This window comes from Chiloscyllium punctatum, chromosome 32 (genome assembly GCF_047496795.1).
Source record: "Chiloscyllium punctatum isolate Juve2018m chromosome 32, sChiPun1.3, whole genome shotgun sequence".
Taxonomy (NCBI): domain Eukaryota; kingdom Metazoa; phylum Chordata; class Chondrichthyes; order Orectolobiformes; family Hemiscylliidae; genus Chiloscyllium; species Chiloscyllium punctatum.
In genome coordinates this window covers 22647587-22671047 of record NC_092770.1, presented here as the reverse complement: position 1 = coordinate 22671047, position 23461 = coordinate 22647587, and the positions used below count along the sequence as shown (strand labels likewise).

Below are 23461 nucleotides of genomic sequence, written 5' to 3'. Positions count from 1 at the left end.
AGCACCCACACAGACACTGTGCTCCAACTCTTCTGCCGTTATATCGATGACTGCATCGGTGCAGCATCCTGCATCCAGGCTGAACTGGGGTAGTGCTTAAAAATGTGTTGCTGGAAAAGCGCAGCAGGTCAGGCAGCATCAAAGGAGAAGGAGAATCGGCGTTTCGGGCATAAGCCCTTCTTCAGGAATGAAGAATTCCTGCTGCGCTTTTCCAGCAACACATTTTTAAGCTCTGATCTCCAGCATCTGCAGTCCTCACTTTCTCCTCTTTGAACTGGAGTGGTTCATTGACTTCACCCACAACGTCCACCCCACCCTCAAGTTCACTTGGTCCGGCTCGGACACCTCCTACCTCTTTCTTGACATCTCCATTTCCATCTCCGGCCACAGTCTCCAGACGGACGTCTACTTTAATCTTACAGACTCCCATAACTACCTGAACTACACCTCCTCCCACCCAGTATCCTGCAAGAAATCCATCCCATTCTCCCAATTCCTCTGCCTCCGCCGTGTCTGCTCAGATGAGGAGATATTCCACTCCCAAGTATCCCAGATGACCACCTATTTTGAGCAATGTGCTTTTCCTCCCTCTGTTATCCAGAGAGCCCTCTGCCCCACCACCTCCATTCCCCATTCCACTGCTCTAAACCCCCACCCTCTCCCAAAACAATAAAGACAGAATCCCCCTTGTCGTCATCCACCAGTCTCCGCATCCAACACATCGTCTTTAAACATTTCCGCCGACTCCAACTAGATCCCATCACCAAGAGCATCTTCCCTTCCCCACCCCTCTCTGCCGTCCGCAAGGATCGCTCGCTCCAACAGTCATTGGTTCACACCATCCCCGCCACCGAACCCCCAGGTACCTTCCCCTTCAACCAGAAAAGATGCAAAACCTGTAGTACATCACCCCCCTCACCTCCATCCAGGCCCCCAAACAGTCCTTCCAGGTGAGACAGAGGTTCACCTGCCTCTCCTCCCACCTAGTTTTCTGCATCAGGTGCTCCCGATGTGGTCTTCTCTACATCGGGGAGACTGAATGTAAACTTAGGAAACGGCTCACCGAGCAGGGCCCACAGGGGCTGACCGGACCTCCCAATCACCGCCCATTTCAATTACCCCAACCACTCCCTTCCAAACATGACCATCCTTGACCTCCTCCCTTGCCAAAACAAACCACTGCACCTACTGGAGGAACAACACCTGGGCAGCCTACAGCCTGGAGGACTCAACATTGAGTTCTCCAATTTCAAATAACCTCCCTGCCACCAGCCAGCTTCCCTCCTCCCATTGACCAACCAGGTTGTACCCTCTGCCTGTCTTCACCTATCCCCACCTCACCACCCTGTGCCGGCCACCCCCTTTATCTGAAGCAAGATAAGTCCCAGTCCTGAAGAAAGGTTACACCTGAAACATCGACTTCTCCACCTCCTGATGCCTGGCCTCCTGGCTGTCTACTTTGGAATCCACCAGTTTTTTTTTGTGTCACTCCAATTCTGAGCATCCTTTATTTTAATTTTTCCATTATTTGTGGCAGGGATTCGGTTCTAGAATACCCTCCCTATGCCTCTCCAAATCTCTACACCTTTTGATCTCCCTATCTCTCTCTCTCTCTCTCTCTCTCGTCCTTGCTCTCTAATTTCAAAATATACTTAATCGTAAAAATATCTTTATGTATATACATAGTCACAAACACAGTTTAGTTCTATACAGTAACGTATCAAGGAAACAAACAAACCAAAGACATCTCTTACTTGAACAAGACTTTAGTTACATGCATTTGAAGCACCGGGAATGTCTGTGTGTTTGCCTCTTTCTATACTGCGCACTCTCTCCCTCCCTCTCTCTCTACCCCTCCTCCTCTTTCAGACACTGCTTTAAAACCTAAATTTTTAACCAACCTATTGGTCATCTGACCTAATATCTCTGTGGTTTTGTCTTGTGATATTTTGCTTGATAAGACTCCAACCTTACTTGTGGAAAAACTGTAATTTGTTGTCACTGTAATGATCTAATTCACTGTCTTTTGTACCTTTTGTCATGGAGCTATATCTGATGGTGATGTCTGCCTTTCCTAGAGAGCGTTGCTAGGTTTCCAGTCAGTGTGTCGTATCCATAGTCTCACACTGTTCAGAAAACCTCAGGGTCATGTACTGTAGTTACAGTTTCGGTGTGGCCAGCAGTCCGCCAATCATGACCACTGACTCTGCCCTACTCCAGAATCACTGGGCAGGGGGCATGCCCAGAGTGGGAAGGCAACTTTCAGTGCAGTTCTCTTTACCAGAGCAGCTTTTGTGGCCCTTGCTCCACAGTCCCAACTGTGGTGTTAATACAAAACCAACACTACTGTCAAATGTGACTTCATCCTCAAAACCATCTGTTATGTGTGATGTGATCTAGTTTATACCTCAGACAGCAGAATGAATAAATCCAAGTTTATCTTTTGGACGTCACCCTGATTTATGGTGGCTCAGTGGTTCGATTATGTTGATTGCACATTTTACAAGCCTTATTGGATGAATGTTCAGTTCTCAAAATCAATCTCCAAGCTTTGCTTTTAACATTAATCCGCTCGAAACCTTTAGCTAAGTTTCGCTGGTACTTACTGCAGCATTTCAATTTTAAATGCGAATCTGTCTAATCAACTTAAAGCTAAAAACTAAGCTTGACAAGTAAATTTTTCCAGAATTATAATTCTTTTGGTTGAGTACACAGTCTTAAACAGATCTGTGCTAAAGGATTAGACTTAGACTTTATTGGTAGAAGTATTTTCTAATTAAGCTTATTTTAAGCGGCAATTTGAATGTATCAGTAAAATTTTAATTGTTACCAAAGATGATAGTTATGACTCAAATATTCAAGCCTTGTTTTGGTATATTCTGAAGCAAAATGTCTCATTTGGAATGCATGATTTACTTGGCATTAATCTTAGCTTAATTGATGCCTACAAAGAATGGGCAAGGGAGGATTTAGGGGATTTCTATTTTTAATTAGTGTATGAATGATTCATTTACATGAGGTTTATCTAATTTTTAAAAATTTAATATTCATTGATTCTTTCTGAGGTCATCTAATTCCTAACAAGTTTGCTGTTTTAGAGGCAGGAACATGCCCCATGGATTTGTTCCACGGGTGGGCAGCTAGTATCTCATGCTCCAGCAAAATCAGAAATTGCTGGGGAAACTCAGCAGGTCTAGCAGCATCTGTGGAGAGAAATCAGGGTTAACAGTGCAGGTCCAGTGACCCCTCTTCAGAACTGGTTGTAGCTCGGAATAGATTGGTATTTGTGCAGAAATTGGGGGAGAGGGAAACTGGGAGGAGTAATCAATAGGTGGGGATAGAGCCCAAAGAGAGAGGAAAACAGTTGGACAGACAAAGGAGTTGCAAAGGTCAGTCTGGGGGACTGAATAACTGCTCATGATGACTATTATAGCTGACAGTGCGTTACGTATGGTATCCCACTCATGTGGCTCCTTATCCTCTAACTCATAAAACAACTCAGTGAAGAGAAATGAAGGTATGCATTTATATAGTGCCTTTGAGAATCTAAGGTGTATCCTAATGCGCTTTATGGCTTTTCTGAAGTGTGGTTGTTGCTATATTTCAAGTGATGTACTCCTTGGCCAGGGTGGATGAATTAAAGTTTCACTGTTTAGGTCCACACATAGTGGTTCTGTGAATGTGGTGCAGGTTTTGTAAGATGTAGAACATTCACAGTTCCTTTTGCAGTACACAGTCATTTGTGTACAACACACTCACACAGTCTATTCATGGTGTCGCTGGTTAAAGAAGGGATATTGGCCAGATCACTGAGGAAGAGATCTCATGTTTTTCCTTCAGTGTGTGTCACAGGATCTTATGTTTCCAGCGGCTGGTGCAGTGGCTCAGTCACAGAGAGGGGCAATATGGACACATTGGCATGGTAGTCTTGGGCAAGTATCAGGAGCAGCTTCAATAAGCTAATGTATAATCCCATGACTGAGCTCCCTGTCTAAGTCTAGCCATTTTGCTGTGGTGTTAAAAAGCTGTTGCATTTCTTTTGAGTTCACTTCCAATCAATTCAACATCTCGACTGAACATCAACACCACCTTCTCCAAGGTAGCTCAGACTAAGTAACATTGCTGGCCTTACTAGCAATCCTCATATCCCATAAATTACAAAAAAATGCAGCTAATCTGATGGTGGTATAAAGCAAAAAGCTTCTTCTGGCCATGTCCCTTTCTAACTAATTGCAATAGAAAGTCATCAATTCAGTTTGGGGAGCCAATAGTTTTCCCTTTAGAACTGTGTCAATCTAACATAGTCAGCATGTTAACCAGTCAGCACTCCCATTTTCTCCAGTGGCACAAATTATTGTGATTATTGGAGAATTTGGCATTCTTGCATTTGTCCTGATGAGTGCAAGACAAAAAAAGCTTCTCCAGCATTTCTCTCTTCAGAAATATCAAATTCATTAATTATTCTTGAAGCTGCAGCAGTCTATAAATAGCATCAGAGTTTTTCAGTGTCATATTTCAGGACACCTTTTAAAATAACCTTTTATCACTCGGGCATATTCTTTATAAAAGGCTCCACAGTCTTATGGTGTGCATACTCACAATCCCTTGTGAGATATTAAATTGCCTTAAATTATTTGTGTGCATTAGAAAATTTTACTTGGAAAGTTTTCATGCAAGGTGCCTGTGGGTGTTGAGATTTCTCAGTGATGTGCCTGTCATTCCTTTCAACTGCAATTCTGGTCCTTGTTTCAGGAAAATAAAAATGATTCAAGTTTTTTTTTCCCCTGCTTATTTCATTTGCGCTGAAGTTGCTTGCTTTATTTGAATGTGAATGTTAATTTATTTGCAATGAGTTAACACCTGCCTTGCAATAGCAAATAGATGAATTTAGCACCCTTGTTTACAAGGACAACAGCTTGCATTTATGTAGCACCTTATAACACAGTGAAGTGTTTCAAGACATTTCATGTCATTATAGAAAAGTTAACACTGAGTCAAAGGACCTACTGGAACAGGGACCAGAAGCTTAGTCTAAGCAGCAGTTTCAATGGAATGCTTTCAAGGGTATAAGAGAATTCAAGAGAAGAGGTTTTAGGAAGGGATTTCTAAAGATTCAAGCCAAGGGATTTGAACATATGGCTTCCAATCATGGGATGAAGGAACTCAAAACCAATCTAAACAATTTTGGAGAGTCTAGTACCATGTGTCAGAAATGTGCTCACTTCCTCCATCAACCATGCGTTTCTTTTTCTGACACCAAAATTGTTGGAAAATCAGCTCATGTCCAAGTTTTAATAGTTTGGCTTAATTTTTAGCCTGCATTTCACTTACTGAAATGGTTGACTTCCTGTTCAGTGAATCAGTCGGTTACCTACAACATATCAAAGTATCTCTCCATGTTACAAAGAGCAATAGTAGCAAATTGCTCTGCAGGCAGCAGAGAAGACAGAGGGTGGTGGAGGGTTGTTTTTCAGACTGGAGGTCTGTGACCAGTGGAGTGCCACAAGGATCGGTGCTGGGTCCACTCCTTTTCATCACTTATATAAATGATTTGGATGTGAGCATAGGAGATATAGTCAGTAAATTTGCAGATGACACCAAAATTGGAGGGATAGTGGACAGCGAAGAAGGTTACCTCAGCATACAACGGGATCTTGATCAGATGGGCCAATGGGCTGAGGAGTGTCAGATGGAGTTTAATTTAGATAAATGCGAGGTAACTTTGGAAAAGCAAATCAGAGTAGGACTTATAAACTTAATGGTAAGGTCCTGGGGAGTGTTGCTCAGCAAAGATATCTTGGAGTGCAGGTTCATAGTTCCTTGAAAGTGGAGTCGCAGGTAGATAGGATAGTGAAGAAGGCATTTGGTATGCTTGCCTTTATTGGTCAGAGTATTGAGTACAGGAATTGAGCGGCCGTGTTGTGGTTGAGGAGAACATTGGTTAGGCCACTGTTGGAATATTGCGTGTAATTCTGGTCTCCTTCCTATCGGAAGGATGTTGTGAAACTCGAAAGGATTCAGAAAAGATTTACAAAAATGTTGACTTTATTGGAGGATTTGCGCTATAGGGAGAGGCTGAATAGGCTGGGGCTGTTTTCCCTGGAGCATTGGAGGCTGAGGGTGATTTTATAGAGGTTTGTAAAATCATGAGGGGCATGGATAGGACAAATAGACAAGGTATTTTCCCTGGGGTGGGGAAGTCCAGAACTAGAGGGCATAGGTTTAAGGTGAGAGGGGAAAAATTTAACAGGGTGCAAGGGGCAATCTTTTCATGCAAAAGATAATGCATTTATGGAATCAGCTGCCAGAGGAAGTGGTGGTACAATTGTAGCATTAAAAAGGCATCTGGATGGGAAGGGTTTAGAGGGATATGGGCCAAATGTGGCAAATGGGACTAGATTAGGTTAAGGTATCTTGTCAGCATGGATGAGTTGGACTGAAGTTGTTTGCATGCTGTACATCTCTATCATTCTATGACTTACAAGGCTGATACTGGATCTATCAATCAGGAAAGATTGAACAGACTGAGGACCAACTTACTAGAACAGAATATGATTTGGAGGAGCCAGTGTTGGACTGGGATGGACAAAATTAAAAATCATACAACACCAGGTAATAGTTCAACAAGTTTATTTGGAAGTACTAGTTTTCAGAGCGCTGCTCCTTCATCAGGTAACTAGTGATGGTTTGAAAGCTAGTACTTCTAAATAAATCTGTTGGACTGTAACTTTGTGTTGTGTGATTTTTAATTTTGAAGAGGTAGACAGTCATTGAATTGTTGTAGCGCAGAATGAGAGACTATTCAGCCCATTGTGTCAGCTGGCTCTGTGAAGGATCAATTCACCTCGAATCACTGCTCTGTCTTTTCCACATAACCCTTCCTTTTCACATAGCAATCTGATTCCTTCTTGATTTGGAGATGTCGGTGTTGGACTGGGGTGTACAAAGTTAAAAATCACACAACACCAGGTTATAGTCCAACAGGTTTAATTGGAAGCACACTAGCTTTCGGAGCGACGCTCCTCCACAATCACCTGATGAAGGAACGTTGCTCCGAAAGCTAGTGTGCTTCCAATTAACCCTGTTGGACTATAACCCGGTGTTGTGTGATTCCTTCTTGATTGTGTTGATTGATCCTGCCTCTGCCATTCCCTCAGGCAGTGCAGTCCAGATCCTAACCACTTGTAGTATTTCATTTTTGTTTTCCTCATGTTATCATTGCTTTTTTTTTTGAGATAGCTTAAACCACCTCACCTCTGATTCTCAATCAGTGGGATCTGTCTTCAATATCTCTCAAACCTCCTTTCAATTTTCTTTTCTCCAAGGAGATGAGTTCCAACATCTCCAATCTATCCAACTTCATCCCTGGGACCAATCTTATGAATTTTCTTTTATATTCTCTCTAATATTTTCACGTCATTTTAATGTATGGTGTCCAATATTGGATGCAGTACTCTAGTCGAGGTTGAATTTTATACGGAGTTATTACAACCGCCTAACTTTTGTTCTCTGCATCCCTGTTAATAAAGGCTAGGGTTATACCACCTATATCAACTTATATTGCTTTCTTCAATGACCTGCACACATATATACCCAAGTCTCTTGGTTTCTGAACCTCCTTTTGAAGTGCACCCTTTAACTTATGTTGTCTCTCCACATTCGTTCTATCAAATTTTAGTTCACACTTCTGTGCATTAAACTGTAAATGCCGCTTGGTTGCCCATCCCACCAACATGACGGGGCTATTTTGAAAGTCTACAGTATCCTCCTCATAGTTCACAGTACTTCTTGAATCTGTATAATCCACATGCTGTGATCCCAGCTCATGTGATTACTGAATAGTCAGATACCAGAGTGAAATCTGGCTGCACGGATCATGTTTTGCTTTTTATTTGGTTTTAATGTGGTGGACTTTCGCTGAAACACAAGCACGCAATGTTGAAAATCTGGTTTCAACATTAAATCGGAAGTTTATTCCACACAATTCTGTAATTGTTTTAAGTTTGACCATAACCATTTATTGTAGCCTGAATCAGAGGATTAATGTTACATGTAAAATCAATTAGACCATAAAACAATTATTTTAAACGAGATTTTATATTGTGAAATTCACATTAAGGTAAGGTTCACATATGTTTAGGGCAAGTATGGGAAGATTGACATTAATCTGCAGCACTTACTTAAGCTAGGTTGATGCACACTTCAATAAAAATTATTAACTACAGGAAGGCATTGCACCATTCTTGTGAACAGGTGGCACACTGTTCAGCTTGTTTGATGTTGGCCCCACAGATGTCTTTCAACTAATCTTTCAGCAATTCATCATCCTTTTTCAAAACCAGGAACTGGCCTAACAACACACATAGGAGAAAGTGAGCACTGCAGATGCTAGAGATCAGAGTCAGAACGTGTGGCGCTGGAAAAGCACAGCTGGTCAGGCAACATCAGAGGGGCAGGTGAATAGGAGCAGGTGATGAAGGGTTTATGCTCAAAATGTCGACTCTCCTCAGATGCTGCCTGACCGGCTGTGCTTTTCCAGCGCCACACGTTCTGACTCTAACAACACATATGCCTTATTAAAGCCTCACTCTCCCAGTTTTCTTCCAAGTGTTATTCCAATGGATGAAAGAAGAAATGGACTTGTTCCTCATTTGGTTTGGAAAGACGATTCCTGTGCTTGTTGAAATCCTGTTTTAGAGCTGTTAAATCGAAGGTTCACCATGATTGAACTGCCAGAGGAAGTGGTGGAGGCTGGTACAAATATAACATTCAAAAGACAGCTGGATGTGTATATGAACAGGAACAGTTTCAAGGGTTGTGGGCCAAACACTGGCAAATGGGACTGTGATTAATTTCGGATATCTTGTGGGTGGCACGGTGGCACAGTGGTTAGCACTGCTGCCTCACAGCGCCAGAGACCCGGGTTCAATTCCCGCCTCAGGCGACTGACTGTGTGGAGTTTGCATGTTCTCCCCGTGTCTGCGTGGGTTTCCTCCGGGTGCTCCGGTTTCCTCCCACAGTCCAAAGATGTGCAGGTCAGGGTGAATTGGCCATGCTAAATTGCCCGTAGTGTTAGGTAAGGGGTAAATGTAGATGTAGGGGTATGGGTGGGTTACGCTTCGGCGGGGCGGTGTGGACTTGTTGGGCCGAAGGGCCTGTTTCCACACTGTAAGTAATCTAATCTAATCTAATGGATGAGTTGGACTGAAGTTTGTTTCTGTGCTGTACAACTCTATAACTCGATAGAAGAAATGAAGATAAATAGAATAAACCAAACTAGTTACACCTGATACAAGTTTAAAAATTTTGAACACATGTTAAAATGTCATCTCATTAATCCAAACAGGACCCTTTTATTGTACTCACCAGAGAAAATTCCTTTCTCTATCACATCCACATTAATTATCGTTTCAACTCCATATGATAGCATCTTCCTTGTGTCTTCAAACAACTGAGTTTAGACGTTTTCAGCTTCAAATAATCTCTTCAGAGTTTTAAGCAAACACTCCTAGTCTGGAACATTAAAATTAAACTCTTTACACTGATGTGCAGTTCTTAGCAGTTCAAGGCTATCTTCCTTCTTTAGGAGCATCTGTTTGTCACATCCAGTTTCAACCAAAAATTTTACAAAGTAGTCCAACTTAAAAATGCTTTCTTCCAGTCTTGGGTGTTTACCCTAAGGTTAGAACATCATTCCATAATCTTCTAAGTGAAGCCTCATGCACATCAATGGGAGAGTTTTATGACCACACAATTTAAACAATGTAGACAAAACTCCAACCAAGAACTGTCTCTCTAATACTTATTCTCTTAAGTCACCATGACCACAGAAATGCTTGCCAGTTAATATTGAACCTCTTCTCTCACACAACATTCCACATGCACTATTCAAAATCTAATATTGATATATGTCAGCTCAGAAGTCACACAATACCAGGTTATAGTCCCAATAGGTTTATTTGAAATCACAAGCTTTCGAAGCACTGCCCCTTGGTCAGGTGAAGTCTTGGATTATAACCTGGTGTCGTGTGACTTCTGACCTTGTTCACCCCAGTCCAACACCAGCGCCTCCACATGATGGCTACCATCGATACCACAAAATATAAAAAATAAAAAAACTTACATACCTTACATCTCATATGTATGTTGAAGTTGTTTCCTGTATACACTGTCCAGATCATTACTATGTCTAACTTGCAGCAAAAATCCAAACACTGATCCCTTAGGAGCTCCATTATAAAATTTCATCCAGTCTGGAAAAGCAACCATTCTCTGCTCTTTGATATCTGTTAATTTTTATATCCATGCTGCTGCCCTTTTTATTATGCAAGCTCTAATTTTGTGCAGCACGTTTACAGAAACATTTGGAAGTCCATTTATGTCGCATAAACAACATTATCCTTAACAACCCCTCCTATTGTAAGGTGAGAGGAGGAAGGTTTTAACAAGACATCAGGGGCAACCTTTTTACACAGAGCGGTTCATGTGTGGAAAGAACTTCTCGAGGAAGTAGTGGATGCAGATACAATTACCATGTTTAAAAGGCGTTTGGATAAGTAATGAATAAGAAAGGTTTGGAGGGATTTGGGCCAAATGCAGGTGGGTGGGACTAGTTTGGGATTATAGTCAGCATAGACTGGTTGAACTGAAGGAGAAAGTAAGGACTGCAGATGCTGGAGATCGGAGTCGAGAATGTGGTGTTGGAAAGGCACAGATAGTCGGGCAGCATCCGAGGAGCAGGAGATTCGACATTTCAGGCATAAGCCTTTCATCAGGAATGAGGTTTGTGGGCCTAGGGGGCTGAGAGATAAATGGAGGGGCTTGGGGCTGGGGGGAAGGTAGCTGGGAATGTGATAAGTCGATAAAGATGGGGGTGAAAGTGATAGGTCAGAGAGGAGGATGGAGCAGATAGGTGAGAAGGAAGATGGACAGGTGGGACATTCAAGAGGGGGGTGCTGAGTTGGAGGGTTGGTTCTGGGATTAGGTCGGGGGAGGGAAAACGAGGAAACTGGTGAAATCCACATTAATCTCGTGTGGTAAGATGAGGCGTTCTTCCTCCAGGCATCGGGTGGTTCGGGTTTGGCAATGGAGGAGGCCCAGGAGCTGCCTGTCCTTGGTGGAGTGAGAAGGGGATTTAAAGTGTTCAGCCACAGGGCAGTGGGGTTGGTTGGTGCGGTATTTCCAGAGATGTTCTCTGAAACGATCTGCAAGTTGGCGTCCTGTCTCCCCAGTGTAGAGGGGACCTTACTTTGAAAACCTGTGGTCTCTCTTTTTAACTAACCTACATTTGCCTAAAAGACCTGATTGAACTCTTTAAAAGATAATGAAAGCGTTCTGTAGTGCTGAGATGGGCAATATGCTTATACTTGTCAGGGGACAAGAACCTGGCTGTCATAAATTCTGGATAATAAATCCAGTCAGGAATTCAGGAGAATATTCTTTACCTACAGAGTGGTTAGAAAGTGAAACTTATCAACCACAAGAAGTCCAGATAATTCGCTGGAACAACGTGACGGGGAACTGAAATAAACATGAGAACAAGCTGATGGGTTTAGATGAGGAAGGTTAGAAAGAGTGTGGAACCTAAGCCAGTGTGAACCTGTTGGGCCAAATGGCCTGCTTTAATGCTGCAAATGCCATGTGACACTGATTCCAGATTTTCTAAATGGCGGATTCAGTGCGTGTATACATATCCAGCCCACAAACCACCCGATTTGCTGGCCGAATCAGAGCATGAAAACATGACCTGACTCTAGAACTGAACTGTGGATTTCCAGGGAAGGGCCCACTCATTCTGCTCTGTGCAGGAGTGTCTGTCTTATGCTTTTAAAATGAAAAAGTAAGGTCACTGCAAGGCTGCTTAGCTGGAAGTAAATGATAATAAATTATAGGCTTAACTGCTGCGCACCGTTTTATGGTGGAATGCTTGTTTTATTTTCACTTGTTCTCTAATTGAATGAGAACCCAACAAGCAGATCTATGGTTTATTTATCTCAGTAAGTGATTCTTTTCCTATGACACCATTAAAATATATAAATATTTTTACCAAGCCTTATTAATCATCACTGTGCCTAGCAGATTTCTTTTGGAGTCCACAGATACAGAAAAGCATGTGGACAGTTAAACAGTGCTCACACTTTCTATAAAAGGCACTAAACCGTTGATATTTGCATTACATTTCCTTGTGCATTACATTGATTGCGGTGCAAGTCCCGATGAAGAAAGATTTGGAAATTTTCACAGTATTTAAATCCTGTTTGAATTAATTAAATACTCCTGAAGCAAAAACAGTTTGCTGGAGAGACTTCTCAAGACGTAGGCTCACCTGGGACATTAACTGTTTTCTTTGTAGGAGGAAGTGAGGACTGCAGATGCTGGAGAGTCAGAGTCAAAAGTGTGGTGCTGGAAAAGCACAGCAGGTCAGGCAGCATCCGAGGAGCAGGAGAATCGACGTTTTGGACATAAGCCCTTCCTCACTCTCGACTCTGTTTTCTTCCTCCATGGATGCTGCCAGATTTTTCCAGCAATTTCAGATTTCAAGCATCTGCAGTTATTTGCTAATAATTAGCTTATTTTTCTAATCGACTCTAATCTCCAGCAGCTGCAGTCCTCACATTCGCCTATTTTTCTAATCAGCCTGTTCAAAGATGTTATTACACACCTCTAGAACAGTGGGAATTGAACCCTAGCCGCCGCGTTGAGATGTAAGGACAATATCACTGTACCGCAAGAGGGCCCTTAAATATCTCTTTCTAAACTGCAGTTGATGACTCTGTTGGTAAATCAAGTAGTAACACAAGAAAATTACATCAATACTGAATCAACCTGTTCCCACCTCTAGAGCTGGATGGTCTTGTACTTGGAATTCCTAGCTCAGAGGTAGGGACTCTATGACTGCACCACAAGAACTCCCTGTTTTATTTAGTTATTGCTGAATGGTAGTCACTGTTTCATAATGGGGCAGTTTGTGCCAAGCAAGATGAAGCAAAAAGCTGTCAGAAAATTATCAGGCTGTCTGTTTTAGTTATGTTGTTTGAAAGGTACATATTGTGACTGGACAGAACTAACCTGCACGTCTTCCAAATAGGTTCTTTCTCGTCCACCAGAGAGGTCAATTGGCGTCTGAATTTAATGTCATACATGTCTGACATTGCAGCACTCTGTTCATTCAGCCAGTGCTGAAATCTCTGGATGGGCTTTGAGCCTACAACCTTCTGAGTCAGAACAACAGCCAATGTTGGCGATGCTGATTTGACTTCAATGGCAAAATTGCAGGAGACAGCAGAAGATGTTTGAATGAATGACAAGTATCCTTGGCTTCGCCAAGTTTCTTCATGTCAGCTCATTTTTGGCCAATGGCTAATTAGTTGGTTGAGAAAACTAACTACTCTTAAAGATGCAGCACATAATCTACGTGGAGACCTTGCTCTTCTCTTCAATGGAATTAAATGTAACTTGAATGACAACAAATAAGACATTGAATCCAGTACATTCTGAATAGCAAAGGTCTTTTCCCTAGGGTGAAGGAGTTCAAACCAAGGGGACATATTTTTAAGGTGAGAAGAGAAAGGTTTCAAATGGACCTGAGCCGCAAATGTTTTACACAGAGGGTGGTTCATGTGAGGAATAAACCGCCAGTGGAAGTGGTATATGCAGTTATAGTTACAACATTTAAAAGACATTTGGATAGGTACATGAATAGGAAAGGTTCAGAGGGATATGGGCTAAATGCAGGCAAGTGGGACTAGTTTAGTGGAAACATGACTGGCATAGACAAGCTGGACCAAAGGATCTGTTACCATGCCGTATGACTCTTTGACCACATATCTTTTCTTTGAGTCTGAGTCAAGGGATCTAAGATTCTAAGAACATAAATCACAAAAACGTTGGTGTGCTGATGCAGCAAGCGATCAGGAAGACAAATGGAATGTTTGCATTTGTTGCAAGGAAAATAGAGTGGTGAGATAGGAATGTTACACTCCAGTAGTACAGAGCATCAGGAGGACTCTGGATGGTTTTGGTCACGTGAAATGAGGGATGCAATCACTTTGGAAGCAATTCACTCAGGATTCCTCGGATGAAGGGGTTATTTTACAAGGACAGGTTGAGCAGGTTAGGCCTATATCCCAGCACACAGCAGAGTTGGCCATTCGGTCCATTGTGCCTGGGGTGCTACACCTTCTCCATTGCCCTGTAAGTTTTAAAGTATTGATGTAATTTTCTTGTGTTATTACTGAATCTACCAACAGATTCAAGAACAGCCTCTTTCCTGCTGTTATCAGACTTACAAACAGACCTCTCATTTATCAGAGTTGATCTTTCTCTGTAGCTATAATACTATATTCTGCATTCTATTCTAGAATTAGAATCCCTACAGTTTGGAACATGCCCTTCGGTCCACCAAGTCTACACCGACCCTCCAAAGAGCATCCCACCTAAACCCATTACTCTACATTCATCCCTGACTAATGCATGTGACCTACACATCCCTGAACACTATAGGTAGTTTCCCATGGCCAATTCATCTAACCTCCACATCTTTGGATTGTGGGAGGAAACCCACGCAGATCCGGGGAGAATGTGCAAACTCCACACAGTCAGTTGCCCGAGGCTGGAATGGAACCCGGGTCTCTGGCAGTGTGAGGCAGCAGTACTAACCATTGAGCCACCGTGCTGCCCTATTACCCTGATGTACTTATGTAAGGTATAATTTGTGTGGTTATGCACAAAACAATACTTTTCATAGAACATAGAACAGTACAGTACAGAACAGGCCCTTCAGCCCACGATGTTGTGCCGACCACTGATCCTCATGTATGCACCCTCAAATTTCTGTGACCATATGCATGTCCAGGAGTCTCTTAAATGTCCCTAATGACCTTGCTTCCACAACTGCTGCTGGCAACGCATTCCACGCTCTCACAACTCTCTGTGTAAAGAACCCGCCTCAGACATCCCCTCTATACTTTCCTCCAACCAGCTTAAAACTATGACCCCTCGTGTTAGTCATTTCTGCCCTGGGAAATAGTCTTTGGCTATCGACTCTATCTATGCCTCTCATTATCTTGTATACCTCAATTAGGTCCCCTCTCCTCCTCCTTTTCTCCAATGAAAAAATCCGAGCTCAGTCAACCTCTCCTCATAAGATAAGCCCTCCAGTCTAGGCAGCATCCTGGTAAACCTCCTCTGAACCCTCTCCAAAGCATCCACATCTTTCCTATAATAGGGTGACCAGAACTGGACACAGTATTCCAAGTGAGGTCTAACCAAAGTTTTATAGAGCTGCAACAAGATCTCACGACTCTTAAACTCAATCCCCCTGTTAATGAAAGCCAAAACACCATATGCTTTCTAAACAACCCTGTCCACTTGAGTGGCCATTTTAAGGGATCTATGTACCTGCACACCAAGATCCCTCTGTTCCTCCACACTGCCAAGAATCCTATCCTTAATCCTGTACTCAGCTTTCAAATTCGACCTTCCAAAATGCATCACCTCGCATTTATCCAGGTTGAACTCCATCTGCCGCCTCTCAGCCCATCTCTGCATCCTGTCAATATCCCGCTGCAGCCTACAACAGCCCTCTATACTGTCAACGGCACCTCCAACCTTTGTGTCATCTGCAAACTTGCTGACCCATCCTTCAATCCCCTCATCCAAGTCATTAATAAAAATTACAAACAGTAGAGGCCCAAGGACAGAGCCCTGTGGAACACCACTCACCACTGACTTCCAGGCAGAATGTTTTCCTTCTACTACCGCTCGCTGTCTTCTGTTGGCCAGCCAGTTCTGTATCCAGACAGCTATGTTCCCCTGTATCCCATTCCTCCTGACCTTCTGAATGAGCCTACCATGGGGAACCTTATCAAATGTCTTGCTGAAGTCCATATACACCACATCCACAGCTCGACCCTCATCAACTTTTCTAGTCACATCCTCAAAGAACTCGATAAGGTTTGTGAGGCATGACCTGCCCCTCACAAAGCCGTGTTGACTGCATTTAATCAAGCCATGCTCTTCCAGATGGTCATAAATCCTATCCCTCAGAATCCTTTCTAACACCTTGCAGACAACAGACGTGAGACTTACTAGTCTGTAATTGCCGGGGATTTCCCTATTTCCTTTCTTGAAGAGAGGAATTATATTTGCCTCTCTCCAGTCCTCAGGTATGACTCCAGTGGAGAGCGAGGATGCAAAGATCTTCGCAAGCAGCGAAACAATTACATTTCTCGTTTCCCAAAGCAGCCGAGGACAAATCTGGTCCAGGCCTGGCGACTTGTCAATCTTAATGTTTGACAAAATTTTAAGCACATCAGCTTCCTCTATCTCTATCCATTCCAGCATGCACGCCTGCTCTTCAAAGGTTTCATTCACTACAAAGTTCATTTCTTTCGTAAAGACAGAAGCAAAAAACTCATTTAGGGCTTCCCCTACCTCCTCAGATTCCAGACACAAATTCCCTATGCTATCCCTGATTGGCCCTACTCCTCCTTTGACCATTCTCTTATTCCTCACCTAAGTCTAAAATGCCTTTGTGTTCTCCTTAATCCGTTCTGCCAAGCCTTTCTCGTGCCCCCTCCTGGCTCTCCTCAGACCATTTTTTGAGCTCCTTCCTCGCCTGCCTGTAATCCTCTCAAGCTGAGCTTGACCCTAGCTTCCTCCACCTTATGTAAGCTACCTTCTTCCTTTTGACGAGAAGCTCCACCGCTCTCGTCATCCAAGATTCCTTTATCTTACCAGTTCTTGCCTGTCTCAGAGGGACATATTTATTCATCACTTGCAACAACTGTTCCTTAAACAGTCTCCACATGTCTATAGTGCCTTTACCATGGAACAATTGCTCCCAATCCATGCTTCCTAACTCATGTCTAATTGCATCATAGTTTCCTCTTCCCCAATTAAATATCCTCCCATTGTGCCTGCTTCTCTCCTTCTCCATAGCTATGTAGAATATGAGGCAGTTGTGGTCACTATCACCAAAATGCTCTCCCACCACAAGATCTCATACCTGCCCGGCTCGTTTCCGAGCACCAAGTCTAAAATGGCCTCTCCCCTTGTCGGCCTGTCAACGTACCAAGTTAGGAAACCCTCCTGAACACACCTTACAAAAACAGCTCCATTCAAATCTTCTGCTCGAAGGAGGTTCTAATCAATATGGGAAAGTTAAAGTCACCCATTACAACAACACTACTACGTCCACACTTTTCCAAAAAAGTGATACCCTCTCTGATTAGTAGTGCTACACCCCCTCCTCTTTTTTCCCCCCTCCCTATTCTTTTTAAATGCTTTAAACCCTGGAACATCCAGCAACCATTCCTGCCCCTGGGAAACCCGTGTCTCTGTTATAGCCACAACATCATAGCACCAGGTACTGATCCATGCTCTAAGTTCGTCACTTTTATTCCTGATACTCCTTGCGTTAAAGCAAACATACTTTAACTGATCCCTTGGTTCCTTCCCAGGAAAATCCTTCCCACTAGCTGGTCTACCTCTTGCTATTGCCTCATCTGCATCAACTCTCCCCTCCGGTATACAGCTCAGGTTCCCACCCCCCTGCCATACTAGTTTAAACCCTCTTGAACTACTCGAACAAACCTTCCACCCAGGACATTGGTCCCCTTCCAGTTCAGATGCAACCCGTCCTTCTTGTACAGGTCCCACCTTCCCCAGAAGGCATCCCAATTATCTACATATCTGAAGCCCTCCCTTCTACACCAGCTACGCAGCCACGTGTTAAGCTGCGCCCGCTCCCTGTTCCTCGCCTCGTTATCTCGTGGCACCGGTAGTAAACTAGAGAACACTACTCTGTTCATCCTACTTTGCAGCTTCCATCCGAACTCCCTGAAATCACTTTTTATATCCTCGATCCTTTTCCTGGCTATATCATTAGTGCCAATATGTAACACGATTTTTGGCTGTTCGCCCTCACCTTTTAGAATCTTATACACCCGATCGAAGATGTCCCGGATCCTGGCACCAGGGAGGCAACATACCTTCTGGGAATCCCGATCCTGACCACAAAATCTCCTGTCGGTTCCCCTAACTATCGAGTCCCCTACCACGAGTACTTTTCTATTCTGCCCCCTTCCCTTCTTTGCCACAGTGTCAGGCTCAGTGTTAGAGAACTGATTGATCATCCCCCCCAGCAGTATCCAAAACGGGATACTTATTGCTGAAGGGAATGTCCACAGGGATCTCTGCACTGTCTGACTGTCCCCTTTCCTCCCCCTAACTGTAACCCATCTATCCTTGTCCTGAGCCTTAGGAGTGACCCACTCCCGGTAACTCCTCTCAATTACCCCCTCAACCTCCCGAATATTCCGTAGTTCATCCAGCTCCAGCTCCAATTCCCTAATACAGTTTTCAAGGAGCTGGAGTTGGGTGCACTTCCCGCAGATGTAGCCAGCGGAGATTAGTGCCATGTCTCCCACCTGCCACATTCTGCAGGAGGAGCAAGCAACTGCCCTAGCATCCATGGCCCGACTTATCTGAACACCCACTCAGTACTAAAGTAGAACGCTTAGCTCAAGTTGCTATAAAATTAATAACAAACTTTTATATTTCACTGTATCTCAGTGCACGTGACAATAATAAATCAAATTTTGACCACTTTTTCAGTCATGGCTGGAAAGTTCGATAAAGAATAACATAACTTTAATTAAAAAGGCTATTATTACACACACCTTGTTGACACTTGCCTGGTGGCACAACTAAGCTAGTTACCCAAGCCATCCCTCACTGAAGATATTGTATCCTTTCTTCTGGCAACTCGACCAGTTACATTGTTTATGAATGGCTTGACCTATTTGTTTGGGGTAATATCCAGAAGGTTGGCGACTGCTTTCCTGAAACTTACAGGTGTTGGTGTGTACAATGATTCTTGCATTCCAGCCGTGTCTGGTTTGAACTGATTGGCGCCTTCTCCGTGCACTGTGGTGCCCCTTGGATTGAAGTATGTGTCATTCTGCCCTTGTGGAGCCCACTGAATATAGATTCTGAGGTGTCACAGCTCCATTCTTGAGAGGCTTGAGCCTCCCTCACTTAGCTAGAATGTGTCTGAGTCTGACGCATCATTGTCTTCAGAGTCATAGAGGTGTACAGCATGGAAACGGATCCTTTGGTCCAACCCATCCATGCCGACCAGATATCCCAACCAAATCTAGTCCCCATCTGCCAGCACTTGGCCCATATCCCTCCAAACCCTTCCGATTCAAATCCCCATCCAAATGCCTCTTAAATGTTGCAATTGTACAAGCCTCCACCACTTCCACTGGCAGCTCATTCCAGGAATTTGACTAACCTCTTGCATTTATGTATCAACGTACAGAATACTGATCATTACTCACTACCGCAATTCTTCCAAACCTCTGACAAACACAGAACGTGCTGGAAAAGTGTTATCAGACTCGAAAACATTAACTCTGTTTCTCTCTCTACAGACCTGCTGAGTTTCTCCAGTGTTCATCTCAGGTTTCTAGCATCTGCGATGTTTTCCTTTTATCTTTAATTCCCCTTTACTCTGAACCTTGGCAGGGTGTGACTGTAATTGTCAGAGTTACATCACCATATCCAGCGTCACCACAACAGATTCACGCTCGTGGTGCAACAGCGAGGCACTTTGTTGCCTCTGAAGTGCTTTTGAGATGGCCTGAGGTGGCGAAAGGCTCTACATAAATGCACGTACATTCTGATTGGAGTGATGCTTCATGTCGGTTTCCCGTTTGTCGCCGTCACAGGTCATGAAGACGTACCACATGTACCACACCGAAAGCATTAGTGCAGAGAGTAAACTGAAGGAGGCTGAGAAACAGGAGGAGAAGCAGATTGGGAGGGACCCTGTCTTCAACATTCAGATGGAAGAAAAGCACCAGAGGCGGAGGTCGGTGAAAAAGATCGAGAAAATGAAAGAGAAGGTAGGACAGGCACCAGCCTTTGATATGAGGGAGGGGTGGAGGAGGAGTGCTACCTTTTAGCAAGGTCCATATCAATATGGGAGTTAATATGGGACTTGTTCTTCTCTGACCAAGTAAATCTGCGATTCTGCAAAGCTAATGACTAAAATCTCACTTCACTGTATGGTCCATGCTATTGGACAGTTAAACTAAATAATTCCTGCCCTGTGGGGTAGGTTGGTTACCGCTGTCCTCTTTAGGGATCGACAAGACTTGTTTGGTCTAGTGTGGTAGAGGGAAGCCATTTTTATCGGCCTAGTTAGAAGAGACTCTAACAGGATATGGTTTGTTGTAAGTTAGCGACGAATTACATTGAAGGTATTATCGCAGAGACCAATGAGAAAGGTCTGGTTATTGGGTCATGCTCTGCCGAAATCCTAACCTGTTTTGCCCACCAGTCCATATGATGTAATCGGTAAGTTAGCCTTTTGTTCAGGGTGTCTATTCTCTGAAATAACTGCCCAGAGGCTGGTATGCCATCTCCAAGTCACCCTTTATTTACATGTTCACAGTACATTGGCTGTGGCCAGCCAGCTCAGAGTCAGTCCCTGAACTGAGGAGATTCTGAATCTCCTGGTTATTTATTTTCTGAGATTGTCATCTCCTGGTTGCATTTCTTTTGGGTTTTTTTCGTTCTTTTTATATCCCCTCCCCGCACTACTGCCAAACAGCAGTAATGCTAATTTCTCTCCAGCACCCATGTCGTGTGCAGGACACAGTGAAGAAACATTGAGTGCAGAAAACTTTATTCATATTCCACCACCAGGAAGAAAAGACACCCAAGTGGCTAGTGACCTTCCCTTCAAGCGCAAAATGTCTGCAATCTTCCGTAGCAGGATTTGAATCCAAATCCCCAGGATATTACCTTTATCTCTGGTCTACCAGTGCAGCGATAGTACCACCAGGCCACCCATCATCTCCCCATCTCCTGGTTATATCGGTCAGCCAGGGCTTCCTGTTTGGCCCACGCTAACAACCCCAATCTTGTCAACAAGATCCACCTGGTTCCAATAACAACATTCTCCATTTGTGACATTTGAGTGGCGAAGCAAGGAGGTGTTGTTGAACTTGCATGCTGGCCTTCATAACAAGAGGGATTGAGTATAGAAGCAAAGAGGTGCTTCTGCAGCTGTACAGGGCCCTGGTGAGACCACACCTGGAGTACTGTGTACAGTTCTGGTCTCCAAATTTGAGGAAAGACATTCTGGCTATTGAGGGAGTGCAGCGTAGGTTCACGAGGTCAATTCCTGGAATGGCAGGATTGCCTTACACAGAAAGACTGAAGCAACTGGGCTTGTATACCCTTGAGTTTAGAAGACTGAGAGGGGATCTGATTGAAACGTATAGGATTATGAAAGGACTGGACACTCTGGCAGGAGGGAACATATTTCCGTTGATGGGGGAATGCCGAACCAGAGGACACAACTTAAAAATACGGGGTAGACCATTTAGGACAGAGATGAGGAGAAACTACTTCACCCAGAGAGTGGTGGCTGTGTGGAATGCTCTGCCCCAGAGGGCAGTGGAGGCCCAGTCTCTGGATTCATTTAAGAAAGAATTGGATAGAGCTCTTAAAGATAGTGGAGTCAAGGGGTATGGAGATAAGGCTGGAACAGGATACTGATTAGGAATGATCAGCCATGATCATATTGAATGGCGGTGCAGGCTCGAAGGGCAGAATGGCCTACTCCTGCATCTATTGTCTATTGTCTATTGTATTAGAGGCTTGTTAGGCCTCAGTGGGAGTTGTGTAGACTTCTGGGCGCCACATTGTAGGAATAATGGCGAGCGTGCAGGAGGGGTTTACGGGATTGAGGATAGGTTGAAGAAGTTGGGACCTTGGAGAGAACAAGGCTATGAGCAGATCTGATAGAGGATTTTCAAAAATCATAAGCAGACTGGACAGAGTAGATTGGTAGAAACTGGACAGAATAGATTCCCTCAGGAAAAGTAGCACGAACAAGAGAGTACAAATTGAAAGTGATCTGCAAAAGAAACAAGGATGAAGTGAGGAAAAACTTTCTCACTCAGTGAGTAGTTAGGGTGTGGAATGCATTGCCTGGAAGTGTGGAAGCAGATACAATCTGAGGTATTGAATGATTATTTGAATAGAAATGGTGTGCAAAACAATGAGAAAAAAGCATGCGATTGGCACTAGTAATGATGTCCAGCTAACAAGCTGGTGTAAACACAGGGTCAAATGGCCTCTTCTGCACCATAATAATTGTATGATTCTGTATAGGGGTCTGAATTACCCATTAACACTGAAGTTCGTTCGAACAACATAAATATTTTTCACTGCTGGATGGAGAGTCATCACAGGTTTTTGTAATTTGAGTGAAAATTTGAGTAATATATTGAGTATATATTTCTCCCCCTAGTGGTCTTATCACTGGACTGTTAATCCAGAGCCAGGTTTGAATCCCACAGCAGATGATGGAATTTGAATTCAATAAAAATATGGAATTAAGAGTCTGATGGTGACCATGAAACTATTGTCAATTGTCAGGAAAAACAAACTGGTTCACGAGCATCCTTTAGGGAAGGAAACCTGCCATACTTTAGCTGGTCTGGCCTACATGTGATGCCAGACCCACAGCAAGGTGGGTGACTCTGAACTGCCCTCGGGGCAATTAGGGATGGGCAATAAATGTTGGCCTAGCCAACGAGCTCATCCCGTGAATGAATGAATTTTAAAAAACAAAGGAAAGAACCCCACATTCCTCATCTGTTGAGCTGTGTTGTGGATGAAACTCTTCCTAAAGAGCTGGAAATAGCTAGGCTTCAGGCCTACACCAACATTGTTGTCCAAGACACTCCATTCACCCCCCCCCCAACCTCTTCTTCAGTTAATTAGGATGGGCCTGGTTTAAATTTCTCCTCCTGCTTGCCCACATTAGTCCAGTATTCCTGCCAGTACAAAAGGAGTCTGCATTTGACTTTCCCCTATTTCCCACAACATTCCTGTTGCTGACACAAAACATTGAAGCTTGTATTCTGTGACAGGCTTGGCCCAACATGTTATCACTGTAAATACAGTGTTCTTTCTAAAACTTCCAATTCTGCTTTCTATTGCAAGGTACCCAGAAGCTTTTTCTCACCAATTGTCCAGTCCATGGGCTCTTATGTTTCCCCCTTGTCCACCAAGTTGAACCCACCTCACGTTCCCACCTCCCACTTTGATCGAGCACTGAACTGTTTCTTCCCCTTGTTTCTAACTCCCATCATGATCCATCTAAGCTCAACTTGTCCAGAAGAACCACCTAAACTTCCTTTACTAAGACCTGGCCCATGCTAACTGATGTCACAAATGACTTCCGCACTTCAGCTACTCTCCCACTGCATTTGGATGCATCCTTTATCAACTCCTTCCTTGTGAAAATGTCCCTATCTACTTTTGCCCTTGTCACCTCATCTTCAACAAGCCCCTTGTCCTTGATAATCTCTGCTTGCTTCTCTTCCCTCTGTCTCCACCAACAGGTTTAAAGTCCTCCTCCTTGTGTTTGATT

At 43.6% G+C, this 23461-nt stretch overlaps 1 protein-coding gene across 4 annotated transcripts in view; it reads left to right on the top strand.

Annotated features, from left to right (window-relative positions):
- LOC140457988 (SLIT-ROBO Rho GTPase-activating protein 1-like) overlaps nucleotides 1–23461 on the top strand; it is a 289838-nt gene that overhangs the window by 185556 nt on the left and 80821 nt on the right. For all 4 annotated transcript variants that reach the window (XM_072551898.1, XM_072551900.1, XM_072551897.1 and 1 more), the window contains exon 5: nucleotides 19737–19913. In XM_072551898.1, coding sequence (XP_072407999.1) covers nucleotides 19737–19913 — 177 coding nt within the window. The remainder of the gene's footprint in view (nucleotides 1–19736; nucleotides 19914–23461) is intronic.